This window comes from Gossypium hirsutum, chromosome A09 (genome assembly GCF_007990345.1).
Source record: "Gossypium hirsutum isolate 1008001.06 chromosome A09, Gossypium_hirsutum_v2.1, whole genome shotgun sequence".
NCBI lineage: Eukaryota > Viridiplantae > Streptophyta > Magnoliopsida > Malvales > Malvaceae > Gossypium > Gossypium hirsutum.
The window spans coordinates 78,858,601-78,872,831 of record NC_053432.1 but is presented as its reverse complement, the minus strand read 5'-3'; the positions used below and the strand labels follow the sequence as shown (position 1 = coordinate 78,872,831).

The following is a 14,231-nucleotide window of genomic DNA, read 5'->3' as shown; positions in this document are numbered from 1 at the left end:
CCATGGATGTATTATACATCCATCCCTACCCATACTGTTCCATTTCAATTTAAATTTGGCTATTTATCTTTAATATTTTTAATTTTTTTAAGTCAACTACATATTTAAACATAATTATTAGAAAAAATATTTAAACATAAAATATATAATTTTTTCTGTATTATTATTATATTTTTACTTTTCGATAGTTTATACATCTAAGAACATATAATAGAAGGAGTAGGGATTAAATAATTATCATAACCACACCACTGACTACTTAAAAGAAAAAAAATTCATCTTTGTCTTTCATCTACTTTTTAAAGAAAAAAATTATTCTTTCAAAACGCATTCATTCAAAATCTATTAGACTTGATGATGATAGAATGAAAATAGAAGGAATAAAAATAAAAATAAAAAAAAAGTCAAAGAAATTTTACTTAGTGGTAAAACAGCGATGAAGCCTTCATCAGTCGTGCCAAAGGAATTTCTATGCTCAATATTTGCATCTAGCTATTACCGATTTTATCCCGACATATAGACAGATATTCACTAAGCCCATCTGTCCTCTTCTGTAATTACATATTTTATGAATATTTTATTTTCTTCATATTCTCATCTTTTATTTATCCTTCGATTGAAATATTTTCCGTTCTTCGACTTTCGTCGGCTCTCTTCACGATTTTATCTCCTTCTAACAATGATTTCTCTTTCATAGACATGATAATCGCATGTTCCAATAAAAACCCAATTCAATTCGACCCTCAAATTTTCAAACAGCTTTTAGAAAAATCTCATCTTGAAGAACCCTTGTTTATGAACGCTTAAAATCTACCAATCTTGTTTACCCTCAAAATTGTGTTGAATTGTTTATCTTTTTTCTTTTTTCCTTTCCGATGGCTGCTGCTGCCGCACTCAGATCCAAACCTCCCGTCGAAAAAGCCTCTTTAACGGTCTCACAGTTCAGGCACTTCCTATCTAATTTCATGCACTATGGTCGCGTGGCTAGTTCCTCTCACTGTACCACCAACCGTACCAAATGGGACAACCACTCGGTCAACACTCCTTATTACTTCACTTCTTTCAAGCCCGTCTCGCTGAGCGGGGAACTCGTCGACAAGGGCTCCCAGTTATTGGATATTAGGAGGAATTCCCGCGGTACGAATAAGGATTTCGACAAAGAATTGAGAGATAAATTGAGTTATAACAATTGTACGGTTTTGAGTTCTTATGGGGACCCACCGGAGGTTTGGCAGCCACCTGGGGATGGGGTTGCTATTCGGGTTAGTGGGGTGAATTTGGGCCGTGGCGGCGGTGGAGGAGGAGGAGGACCTAGACCGGGCCCTGGAGGTGATTTTAGCGCGGGTTCAAAGGATGATTGTTGGGGAGGATCTAGTTTGGGGCATAATTTTCCGACTCCCAAGGAGATTTGTAAAGGATTGGATAAGTTTGTGATTGGGCAGGAGAGGGCAAAAAAGGTGATTTATCATTGTTGTTGTTCTTACTATCATAAATACTCCATTTGACAAAAAGGACATTGGTTTGGGCTATTGAAAGCAATAAAAGCACTTAGAAATTAGAAACTACAATGATTTGATTAGTTCTTTAATAGCTGCTGACTGGTTTGAAGTCGTATGCATATCATTGTCTTAATTTGTGTTGACATTTAGAAGCTGAATTATGTTATGCATTTGTCGAACGTTTGATGGTACACTTTGCCACTTCTGGGGTATAGCTTTTATCTTTTATGAGGTGGTAAAAACTGAATAATAAAATTGTTCTTGAAGTTAATTAGGATGTAAACATCCTTGTACATTTTTTCTTTTGGTGTAATGTTATTCCATGAATTCAGGTTCTATCTGTGGCAGTTTACAACCACTATATGCGAATCTACCATGAGTCGATGCAGAAACGGTTAGTTTGTTACTTCCGTGATATGCAGTCCTTGTTTGAATCTGTTTCTTTTCATCACTTAAATTTGTAATGATATATGGCTGAGGTAGGTAGTTGTTAGACATGGAGGTTTAGATATGTCTAGAAGAATTATGATTCATATTACATAATGAAATGTTTAGAAACTTTGACATAATTAGGAAAAGAGAAGGAAATTTTCAAAGAAGTAGACATGAACGTTTAGCATTATCAAAGAAGCTGAGTTGCAGCATTGAAAAAGATGGTTGCTGCATTTTCTTTTCATGTGCGCATTTTTGGATGTCTCTGTATTTGCAAATCCTGTTGTGTTTCTTAAAGGGAATCAGTTATTAACATGTTTCCTTGGTAAGCTAGGCCTGCAGGAGATTCAGGTAGCAATATAGCGGATGTATTAGATGATGATATAGTGGAACTGGAGAAAAGTAACATTCTTTTAATGGGGCCAACAGGGTCAGGTAATTTTTCAAAATACTTGGTGTGAAAATGGAGTTTTTTACTTCTCTGTTTCCACTTTGTCGATAGTTGTTTCTCCTAGGTTCTTTTGAAGAGAGGTTCTTTTTGATGGAGTTGCAGTTTTCTTACCTTATCACAATCTGTTTCTCTTTGTTTTAACATTTAAACTGGGGGGTGAGGATTCTTTGACCTCTGCTTTTGCTTATTCTTTTTACCACCCTTGTATTTTCTTTTTTGCTCAGCTAAAAAGGATTTTTTATTTCATAACGAAACTCAAAAGCATACACAATGCACCTCTTACAAAACAGATCTCCTATTTTCATCTCACTGCAATCAAATCCCCCTAAAAGAAAATTTTGAGATAATTAAACTTAAAAACCACCAACCTATTACCCTATTCAACAAACCAACGCTACTTTAAATCATCACCTACCCTTCAGTTATGTTAAAGAAATCATAATCTCCATGGTCAAAGGTGAATCCCCACACCCTGCCCTTAGCACTTAAGCATCGCTCATGGCTCCAAGAACATAGAAGCAAAACAGCAATTAATTCCATTCAACATCAATTATGTCCTTATTATCTTTTCTTGTTTTATAGCCAATTCTAGATTATCTTAGGTTATTTCAATATTCATTTTACTAAAATCATCTGTTTTTGCTGTTGCTAGTCTCACATGTTCCCTTTTGACCTTGTTTCAAGGACAGGGAAAACATTACTTGCCAAAACCTTGGCTCGCTTTGTGAATGTTCCTTTTGTTATCGCAGATGCAACTTCCTTGACTCAGGCAAGCTGCTGACTCTTGATTGTTGTGATTAATTGTCCTTGTTACTTTCCTGCTTAAATGAATTTATTTCATCTTCTGATGTTTTTGTCTCATTTAACTAGCTGTGCAATCAATGAAATAGTCATGTTTCCTTGAGTGTAAAGAACCTTCATAGGTCATGGAATTTTGTTCTGTTTTCTCTTTTTCTGATGTGCTTCTAGGATTTTTTTTTTAATCTTCACAGTGTAGATGAGCATCATTTAGATGAAGCTTAGTTTACAAAGATGATCAATTTTTCCAATGGAACATAAGAACATCAAAAGTAAACTAGAGTTTCCCTTCAATTTTACCGTCTCCCCCACCCCCTAGTGAATGGATCTTTTCAGTGTACTGTTTAATACCTGAGTTTGATGTCCTGTCTGTCAGTTTCCTTTGGGGTTGCATCTCTTGGCCATGCATCAGATGGACTCATAATAAAAATTGAAATACTTTGGCATGTTTTGTTTGATGAAATTAACAGTGAATATATGATGTTATTTAATTCACTTCTATTATTCTTCATGTGTTTTAAAATTATAATTTGTCATTGATTATGCCACATCATTTGGAATTTTGTTATTTACATCCATGCTACATGAATCTAAGTTCTGTCTTTCATATGCTATGTGCAGGCAGGATATGTAGGTGAAGATGTTGAATCGATATTATACAAGCTCCTTGTGGTAAATTCGAGAGTCTTATGTACTCTATATGAATTTTAAAAAAAGCTTTGAAGTGCAACTATTATTCATTCCATGATACCCTTTAATGGCATGCATTTTCTATCTTCAGTGAAGTCAGCTTTATTTAATGGAAGAATATAGTATTTGCATTAGGAACTTTAAAGTAGCATTTCTTTAAAGTGAAATGTTTTGGAGTAGCATATGGAACTCAATTGCTGTGAAGCCAGCATAATACAAATGCAACTTCTTTTATCCATGAGACATTTGTTGGGCTTGTACACTTTCGCATGTTATTGATTAATAACTCCTTTATGAATTTTCATTTATACATATTTTCAGGTTGCTGACTATAATGTTGCAGCTGCACAGCAGGGCATTGTTTACATTGACGAAGTTGATAAGATTACCAAAAAGGTTCCTTAACCTTTCCTTCACCATTGCAAAATTCAGTTTTTTAATTTTTATTTTTTTTCTTTAACTTCTCTTTCTTCATCTCTTACTTATTGCTATGCAGGCCGAGAGCCTTAACATCAGCAGGGATGTGTCAGGGGAGGGTGTTCAGCAGGCATTGTTGAAGATGCTGGAAGGAACAGTAAGTGCATGGTTCACTTATTGTGGGTGTATTATATCGTTGATCACAAGAAGATTTATGGCTTGTGGCACTGGATTTTAGGATTGTCTCTGGTTATGAATCAACTCTGGATCAGATGAAATTGCCAGTTCTTGTCAACTTATAAGCTAACTAAGCACTAGTTACAATTAGTATTTAATCAGGTTCATTTTTTTATGATAAGTGGTTCACTATTCTTATCCTTGGATCTTTCTTGATGATCCAGATTGTTAATGTTCCTGAGAAGGGAGCTAGAAAGCATCCCAGAGGTGAAAATATTCAGGTATGCACACGAGTCGTAACCGTGTCTCATGGGTGTTACTTATTTACATAATCCACCATGTGAAGCACATCGAGAAGATATTCATGTTATTTTTTTCTTTTCTAAAGATTAGACCTGGACTTCACGATGGAAAAATATTATACTGATTTTGCTAGTTCATGCTTTTAATGGAATTTCCATCTCTTAACCATTTTGTTAATGTTGAATTCTTTTTCCACTTTTTTCACAGATTGACACCAAAAATATACTCTTCATATGTGGGGGTGCCTTTATTGACATAGAGAAAACGATCTCTGAAAGGTTATACAGATATAGAAATTAAAATTTTTGTCCAATACTTTTAACATAAAGCTAGCTTTTTTATTTTTTATTTTTTATTTTACTTGATGTCAATTGAAAGTTTCTTGACCTCATTTCAGACGCCAAGATTCTTCTATCGGTTTTGGAGCCCCAGTGCGTGCAAACATAAGAGCTGGTGGTGTTACAAATGCTGTTGTGGCTTCATCTTTAATGGAGACTGTAAATTCTTTGTAGCATTCAAGATGATTGTTATCCATATATAGCTTAGACATACCATTTTAGATACTCACATCCCCTGCATGTTTGGCAGGTTGAAAGTAGTGATCTAATTGCATATGGTTTGATACCAGAATTTGTTGGACGATTCCCTGTTCTTGTCAGTTTGTTGGCTCTAACAGAAGAACAACTTGTTCAGGTGGATGCTTTACCTTTTTTCATGAGTGTGCAATTTATTTCTTCTAGTATCAGTTTACTAATGGGATGATGAAGAATGGACAAGTGATTGATAACATAATTGAAATCATAATCTTAAATTCTTTCATTAAGTTTCACGAATGAAAACCATACTTGTCTTACCTTTATCCTTTATCTCTAGATGTGTATTGGAAAAACTGTACTGGAATGCAATTTATCAACTTACTTGTAGTTTTTGAACTTGCTACTATTGTTATTTTAAAATATTCCTTTCTTGCACAAGTTCTACGAGTTATTCAACTTCCAATGCAGCTCTTACTGACACCAATACCTTTTTAGGTCCTAACGGAGCCAAAAAATGCACTAGGCAAGCAATACAAAAAGATGTTCCAAATTAATGGCGTAAGTTCTATATATGTCCCTACTTTGAAATGTTAATTCCATTTGGTATTCAATCCATTTAACTTGTCTGCAATTATGTATAGGTAATTTATTTCACTTTAATCGTCTTTCTTGCAGGTCAAACTGCATATCACTGAAAATGCTTTGAAATTAATTGCCAGAAAAGCAATAAATAAAAATACAGGCGCTCGCGGCTTAAGAGCCATCTTGGAGAATATCTTGATGGATGCCATGTATGAGGTATGTTGACCAGCTATTAAACCAACTTTTAAGACCCCAGGGTGATGGTGTTTCTTGTTGGAAGCCAATGCCGGTGGGCTTTGTGATTTAAGTGAACAAAATTATATCCAAAGTTGGTTTCCTGCTCGATATAGACTATGCTATTCAAAATTTCTGGATGCTTAAATTTGGCGCCTCTCCAACTAATCTCGCATATTAAATTAGGAGACTGTGGTGTCTATTAGAACCAAGTTTCTGACTAGAATTATATTTTAACCTTGTCTTAGTAGAACTAAGAGGGCCTTTCTTTATAGAACTTCTTTGCTTCTCTCGCTACGGACCCTACATCTAGAGAAATGTGCCTTGTACAGTTTGAACCTATGTTGCTTTAACTTTCCATTTTTCTTAAAAGTACTCGTATCTAAGACTTCTGTCTGACACATATCCAAACGTGGTATGGTAATCTGACCCTACAAATATATAGAAAAATGAGAAAAAATAAAGCATACCTGCACTGGACATATTTGTTTCTGACATTCACAGTGAAGTCTAAGGAATTGAGCACCACTATAGTAAGTCCTCCTAGTGGAAGCACCATTTCTGGTTCATCCTTCAATTGGCCCTGGTCTGGTGAGACCATAACTGTTTTGTGATCTCTTTCTATCCCCAATCTCTAGCACCTACCCCCTGTTGAACTTTTTTTGCCATCCAAATCAAAGCTCTGGCACCTTGTTCTACCTCAGCTTGATGTACAGATCTTGCGAAATACAACAGAAAGTTCCAGAGACTTTTGGCTTTGTGGTTAAACAAACTCAATTGGCTAAGATCAAATCTGCTAAATGTCGCCTCTTATTGGTCCTTGCATGAATCAACAAGGCTAAACCTTAGCTTCTTATTCCATGCTACTTTAGTTTCATGGATTTTGGTACGTCTTTTCTTGCAGATACCAGATGTTAGGACCGGTGATGATGTAATAAGTGCTGTAGTAGTTGATGAGGAAGCCATTGGATCTGAAGGCAATAGACAAGGAGCTAAGATTCTTTATGGTAAAGGTGCATTAGACCGTTACCTTTCACAACAAAAATTGAGGGACTCGGAGGTGTGTATGACTTAAGTCTCAATCAGTTATATGATTTTGCAAATATCTGGAATCATGAAATGTCAATAGCTAATAATTAAAACACTGTATCGCAGACAACTGTGGACGGATTGGACGGGGAGACGGAGGTGGAAGCAGAGCTTCGTTCTGTTGTTGCCAGTATGTGATACATATATTGATGAAATTGTAGATGTAACTTGATTGTACATAATAAGCTCACATTGTTTTAAAATAGATTGTACAATATGCATAAACAATTTTATGATAAACATGCAGTTCTTCAGTTGTATTCTGCATAGCAGCATGGAGCAGGCAAACCAAATCTCAGCCCTTTGATAAATATTACATATGTTTGTGTTTGTTTGTGTGTGTGTGTGAGAGAGAGAGAGAGAGAGAGAGAGAGAGAGAGAGGAGTGATTCACATTAGTGTAAAACTTGGTTTACTCATTTTCATGATCTTTATTGGTTAAAACTGTAATGGCTGGATTTAACCATATAATTTTACTTATTAGATTTAACAATATAATTTATTGTAAAATTATAACTCGAGATATATCTTTATCAAGTTAATTGAGAATAATGTTTTTCTTATTATATATTTGAAATTGAATGAGCAGACTGAATTGATTTAATTTGGTTAATCTGTCGGTTAACCGGTCTAGTTTGGTTGGAGGTTGGTTAAAAGTTTTTTGGAATTTCAGTTAACGGTTAATTCAGTTCAAAATCGGATAATTAATTGAATTAATCGAATTTAATAAATAATAGTATATTTTATATGTATTAGGTTATTACCAGTCCAGTTAATTCGGTTAATCCAATCAAATGAACATTATAAATTTACTTATTTTTATATATTTTATACTTGTTTTAACAAAAAAATTTTGATTAATTAGGTTTAGTTTAGTTAATTTTTTTTTGAAAAATTTCAGTTAGGTTAACTGTTAAAAGATTAAAAAACTTGGTTAATACTAATTCAGTTCGGTTAACCGATCGATTAACCGTTTGAACACTCTTACCCGTAATTAAAGTTAGTACCCCTAAACATCGGTTTTTAAAAAAACAAAAGTGAATAGAAAATTGTGTATTATGTCTAATCAGACTCGATTGAAATTGAATGAAATAAACTAAATAGAAAATTGTTGAAAAATAAAATAAATATAATTTATTATTGTCATAATAACGTATTTTGACTTTCAACTTTATAAAAGAAAATTATTTTAGCTATTCATTTAATTTTTCGTCTCTCTTTGCCTTTAAATTTTGTTAATTTTGATGTCATAATATACACTTGAATTGCCATGTGAATATCATGTCAGTAATTATTTATTTTTTTAAATATAAAAAATAAAAATTTATTTAAAAATACAGAAATATAAAAAATATATTTTTAATATTTTAAAAATTTTAAAAAAATTAAATAATTGCTAATGTGGTATACACATGGCAATTCATGTGCATGTCACATTAGTAAAGTTAACAAACCTTAACTTTTCTATTCATTTTGGAGCAATTTTAATAAATAATGCAAGTTAAATGACTAAAAGAGACGAATAATTAAATTGAGAGTTAAAATAACTTTTTTTAAAAATAAAATTAGAGGGTCAAAACAAAATTATTGTACTTTTATTGTTGATATAGTAAGAAAAAAAATTATATAGTTTTGCATGCTAGATTCTTTTATATTGTTGGCGGTTGGGTTGAGTAAGAAAAATTGAAAAAGTAAATTGAAATATTTGAACGAATTTATAAATATAATATATAAGGTAAAAGATTGTGGATATTCCAATTGAATGTTATTTTTTAATTTAATTTTCAGTTAATTTTATTTTTTATCATTTTATTTTTAAAATAGTAAAAATAACTTTAAATTTCCATATAAAAATTATATTTTTAGAACATATCATATAAAAATTAATAATCACTTTTCATTTATTTGAAAAATAATTTTTTTTTTAAAATTAAAATTTTATTATGAATTAAATTTTAATTCGATTGACATTATTATTAATGTAAAAAAATAAATTCAAATATATTAAAATCCCAATCAAATCAAGAATTGAATTATGAGAATAGTTTGAAAATTTTAACATTTTATTAAGATGACTTTTTTTATGAACTAAAATATTTTTATTCTGTTAATGGAAAAAATAAGAAAAAAAAGTTGTAATAATTTGCTTAAAAGAGTGTAATGGTGTGACGTGTAATACTGGCAGGTGAAGATAAAATCATTACTTAACAATGAATAAAGCAATAAATGAAGAAAAAAAACAATAAAAAGGAAAACCAACTAAGAAAAGAGTTGCTTAAGACGAGAGGAAAGAGGGCAGTTGGATTCATGGGACTCCATTTTTTTTCTCTCTCTCATAATCCTTTCTCTTATTCTTCCTCTAATTCTCATTTCAAGAAGGTAAAATATTATTAAAAATGGTAAAATAGGAAGGAAAAGTAAAAGAATTTTGAGGAGAAGAGAACAAGGGAGAGCTTCTTTTTCTTTTTCTTTTTTATATAAAGTTTTGGGATGGGGCTTTATATTGTAAATTTTCTTTGAATTTTTGTATCTGATTCAAACAAATAATTAGAATCTGAGATTGCCAAGGTGGTGTCTGTCTCTGTGTATGAATGGAGTACGATAATATAGAATGTGTGTCATCCATAGATGGATTGAATGAGGATGAGATCCATCACCATAATCTGCATCATCCGAATCCTCATCATGGTCACCATCCATTCTCATCTTCAAAGCCTCACAATGCCACCAACAACGCCAACAATAGTAATATGGTCAACAATATTGTGGGTGCTACCGGGATCACTCCCGCTACCAGCGTTCATGAATTGTTAGAATGCCCTGTTTGTACCAATTCTATGTACCCACCAATCCATCAGGTCTCTCTCTTTTTCTTTCCAATTTTAATTTGCATTTTGTGTATTGTTATTAATTTTGCTATTTTTGTTGATTTTGGTTGATGGGCTTGAATAGATTTGCTTTGCATTTAAATGGGATTTCATTATGCTTTGATTTGAGATTGTTTCTTGGTTGGATCTAGGTTTAGGATTTTTAAGCTCAATTGTCTATTTTATGGTTTATTTTCAAATTTGGAATGAATTGCTGGATTTTTTTTCTTTTGGGTTCAACTTACACTTTGCTTTAGAAATGCTGTGTCAGAAATTAGAGTTCTTCAATAATGTTTTTATGAATTTGTTGTCAAATAAATAAGATCGAAATGAACTTTTGTGTTGATGCCTATAAACACTTGTGATGCAACATATGCAGATAGATGATTGTGATTCGGAACTGGTTTTCTTGTTTGGGTTTAACCGAGGTGATTCTTTGTATTGGATACTGTATTGACATTGTTGTAGTCCAATTCCTAATGCACTCAATTCAAGTTTTCTAAGAAAAAAAAGAAATAAGATTTTGCTGGGAAAACCTCTGGGGTAGTTCTTGTTTTGCCCTGAAATCTTCATCGAAATAGATGAGAAAAACTGCAACTTCAGCTTCCATTCTGAAGGAGGGAATGGCTACTTATTCATATTGAGAGTCTTTTCTAATTAGAACTGTTAAAGATTGGTAGAGGAATGTTTTCTCAGATTTCTTGGACTTGGAGGTTTGTTTGTTAATTGTTGCCCTCTAGCTAAGATAAGAGACTAGAAAGATTAGGATAATTTGAAATTTTCTCTTTTTGCTTGCTTTTATACAGGAGAATGTTGTAATGGAAGTTGGAGATATCTGAATTTTGATTGAATATATAGCAATGATAGATGCCACTATTAAATTGCAAGGGTATTTGTAAATAATAGAGGATAAATTGCTCGCTTTAACACAACAGTTTTTTGCAGTGCCAAAATGGACATACACTTTGTTCTACCTGTAAAGCAAGAGTACACAACCAGTGCCCCACATGTAGATCAGAACTGGGTGACATTAGATGTTTAGCGTTGGAGAAGGTGGCTGAGTCCCTTGAATTGCCATGCAAATACTACAATTTGGGATGCCCTGAAATCTTTCCCTATTACAGCAAACTCAAACATGAGGCAGCTTGCAATTTTAGACCATACAATTGCCCGTATGCCGGATCAGAGTGTTCAGTTGTTGGGGATATTCCCTTCCTGGTTGCCCATCTGAGAGATGATCACAAAGTGGACATGCACACTGGATGCACATTTAACCATCGTTATGTGAAGTCCAATCCCCGAGAAGTCGAAAATGCTACTTGGATGCTAACAGTAAGTTTTACGATTTTATTACTATCTTTTAAATAGGCCACACGATGTTTTAGAACAATATAGTAAGATGTGCCCTTTGTTTCTTTCATGCCATCTTTTGTTGAGTTACTTGGAGGGGATCAATTATGGTCTGGCACATTGCAACTACCTGAATAAATGACGTAATAATCTTCCTAATATGAGCCTTAATCTGCTGGCTTATTTGCTCTTTATCAGGTCTTCCATTCTTTTGGTCAGTATTTCTGCCTTCACTTTGAAGCATTCCAGCTCGGCATGGCCCCAGTCTACATGGCATTTCTTCGTTTCATGGGCGATGAGGCCGAGGCTAGGAACTATAGCTACAGCCTTGAGGTTGGAGCAAATGGCCGAAAACTTACATGGGAAGGTACCCCACGTAGCATCCGTGATAGTCACCGGAAAGTCAGGGACAGCCATGATGGTCTGATTATCCAGCGAAACATGGCACTTTTCTTCTCTGGCGGGGACCGGAAGGAGCTAAAGCTGAGGGTCACCGGAAGGGTATGGAAGGAACAACAAAATCCCGACGCCGGACCGTGCATTCAAAATTTGTGTAGTTGAAAGAATTTATTCTTGATAACTTATTCTTGATTTGTTGGAACGCTTTGGGATGTGTCGTAACGGACGGGAAGTTTTTAGCGTTATGAAATGTGTAATAAACATGATTTTCTTCCATAACCTTTTGTTTGTGATCATTAACTGATGTCTCGAATGCATATAGTCCATTTATGGCCAATTTTTTTGTGATTTTGTCTACGCGTCCTCAAAGGTATGGCCTGAAATCATGATTGGTTCATTTTATCTATCTCACCTATTGGGACATTAGATGTGAAATCAAACTAAGGTTGATTTTGATATCACTTATCATAGATGAATTAGAAAACTATTTATAAAATTACCAATAAATCCAATCCTTAATTGGCTCTTAAAATATTCTTTGGGTGTAATCCCTGAAATCATATGGATGAATGAAATCTTAACATGGTGTAAATTTTTTTAATTAAATTTAATATTTTTTCTATTTCCTTTTCCCTCTCCCCAATAATCTCTTGTTTTAAACTTTATCTCCCCATGTTTCTCCCTTCTCCTTTTCTTTTCTTCCTTTCACATATAGGGAATTTGCAAAACTAGTTTAGCATCAAATTTTGTTTGATATTCAGGCTGCGACAGGGAATTGCAGCTACTTCGTGGTAAATTGGAAATGGAAGAAATGGCTTGAACCAGAAAATGTAATGAAGTAAAGAAGTTTATGAAAAGATGAAAATGAGCTGAATTTTATTATTGAAATGAGCATCTATTTATACACAAATTATCAACAAAACTTTTAGATGAAAAGAGTTAATTTAAATAAATTTAACTTTTTAAATTCAAAAACAAATCGAAGTGTTACATATAACCCTTGTTTTGTTGTTTTAGTTAGGTTTAAGTCTGACAAGAATAATATTCTACGACAAACAATTCATTTATTTTCAAACCAACTCATTTCCTATCTATCATTTGATTGACTAATCCTTTATATTGTAATGTGTGAAAGATCAAATGTTTTGGTAATTCTTCATTGGTGGATGAATCAAAATAATTTTGAATCAGAGTTCTAGATTTTTGTTCATCCCTCGCTAAAAAAATATTTTGAGATTTGCAGCGATAACTTAGTATATCTATTGTATGCCCATTAACTAAAATATGTCTATGGTTAACTAATTGATGGGCTTGAGGTATAGTCGAAGCCATACCCAATCGAAAAAGGATGTTATCCAACCGCATTTCAAGTAATTATAGTAAAACTTGACCTGTTGACCCTTTGGGTTTTTTTGCAATACGAACGTATTTAAGTAATTGTCATTCTATATGGTCATAATGAAAATACAATTTTTGTTTTTCTTCTAAACGAATACGGTATTGAGAATTTTTACTAGGGCGCGATTGGTTTCTAAGATCGCTTCCGGCTCTAGGCTTTTTACTAGTTAGTCCCGGTAAAGCCCCAGGACGGCGTATTTTTTTTAATCGAGGCCCTTGGTAACGTGACATAAAGACTCCTTCTTAATTTGAATTTTATTGAAGTTTCATAAACCGAAATTATATTTGAACTAAATGAAACGAAATCGATTAAAGGATTGTACTACAAATATTAATGAGATGAATTGGATAAATATCCATACTTTATTTTTTTGAATTGTATATAATGTATACAAAAAATAGAAATAATAATATATATAATAATAATATAAGTCAATACACCCCCTCAAGTTTGGGGTTAAGAAACAACACCTAACTTGTTAAGACTATGTATGAGGGCTGCTTTAGGTAGTGCTTTTGTAATTTTGCCAATAATTTGATCGGCCGCAAAAATATGAGTGACGTCTAATTTTTTTTTTTTGAACATGATCACAAATAGAATGTAAATTTATCTTTGAGATGTTTCATTTTTTATGCAAAACTGAGTGTTAATTGAGAGATGTCACACATTGATTGTCACAAAAAAATTTTGGAGCATGAGATAGTGAAAGTTGGAACTCTTTTAACATGCTCTAACCCAAGTAGTTCGGAGGCAGCAGTTGCAATTGCTTGATACTGAGCTTCAGCGGAGGAGTGGCCAACGGTATATTGTTTCTTTGAGGACCAACTTATTGGATTTGGACAAAATAAAGATTAAAATTATTTGTCAAATTGCAATCAATGTGATCACTTGCTCAATCAACGTCTGAGTACATATAAAAGTTTGAATTCATATGATGAGTGAATCAAAGAGCATAGTTGGATATTTGTTTCAAGTATCGAAGAATATGTTTCAGTGCTCTCCAATCTAT

The 14,231-nt window shown here is 33.2% G+C and overlaps 2 protein-coding genes across 3 annotated transcripts; both read left to right on the top strand.

Annotated features, from left to right (window-relative positions):
• Nucleotides 1-593: 593 nt before the first annotated feature.
• LOC107930269 (CLP protease regulatory subunit CLPX1, mitochondrial) lies at nt 594-7,519 on the top strand. Of its 2 annotated transcripts, XM_041076982.1 has the most exons (16): nt 594-1,457; nt 1,832-1,893; nt 2,266-2,366; nt 3,072-3,151; nt 3,802-3,852; nt 4,192-4,266; nt 4,367-4,444; nt 4,689-4,745; nt 4,975-5,045; nt 5,165-5,264; nt 5,356-5,460; nt 5,799-5,861; nt 5,979-6,101; nt 7,024-7,179; nt 7,275-7,338; nt 7,456-7,519. In XM_041076982.1, the coding sequence occupies exons 1-16, from the start codon at nt 876-878 to the stop codon at nt 7,476-7,478; spliced, it is 1,791 nt and encodes a 596-aa protein (XP_040932916.1). In that variant the 5' UTR covers nt 594-875; the 3' UTR covers nt 7,479-7,519. The 2 variants fall into 2 exon arrangements, with proteins under 2 accessions (XP_040932916.1, XP_016717366.2); XM_016861877.2 differs by having other exon boundaries at nt 602-1,457; nt 7,275-7,519.
• A 1,909-nt stretch (nt 7,520-9,428) lies between these two features.
• Nucleotides 9,429-12,160, top strand: LOC107930222 (E3 ubiquitin-protein ligase SINAT5). Its single transcript, XM_041076981.1, has 3 exons — nt 9,429-10,065; nt 11,020-11,406; nt 11,623-12,160. The coding sequence occupies exons 1-3, from the start codon at nt 9,799-9,801 to the stop codon at nt 11,983-11,985; spliced, it is 1,017 nt and encodes a 338-aa protein (XP_040932915.1). The 5' UTR covers nt 9,429-9,798; the 3' UTR covers nt 11,986-12,160.
• Nucleotides 12,161-14,231: the final 2,071 nt, after the last annotated feature.

What these genes read in the sequence shown, in the direction of transcription:
- LOC107930269 (XM_041076982.1), top strand. Translation starts at nt 876, where the DNA reads ATGGCTGCTGCTGCCGCACTCAGATCCAAACCTCCCGTCGAAAAAGCC. An exon ending in GGCAGGAGAGGGCAAAAAAG is followed by an intron (nt 1,458 to 1,831) that starts GTGATTTATCAT and finishes CCATGAATTCAG; the next exon opens with GTTCTATCTGTGGCAGTTTA. An exon ending in TGATGGATGCCATGTATGAG is followed by an intron (nt 6,102 to 7,023) that starts GTATGTTGACCA and finishes CTTTTCTTGCAG; the next exon opens with ATACCAGATGTTAGGACCGG.
- LOC107930222 (XM_041076981.1), top strand. Translation starts at nt 9,799, where the DNA reads ATGGAGTACGATAATATAGAATGTGTGTCATCCATAGATGGATTGAAT. An exon ending in TGTACCCACCAATCCATCAG is followed by an intron (nt 10,066 to 11,019) that starts GTCTCTCTCTTT and finishes AGTTTTTTGCAG; the next exon opens with TGCCAAAATGGACATACACT. An exon ending in ATGCTACTTGGATGCTAACA is followed by an intron (nt 11,407 to 11,622) that starts GTAAGTTTTACG and finishes GCTCTTTATCAG; the next exon opens with GTCTTCCATTCTTTTGGTCA.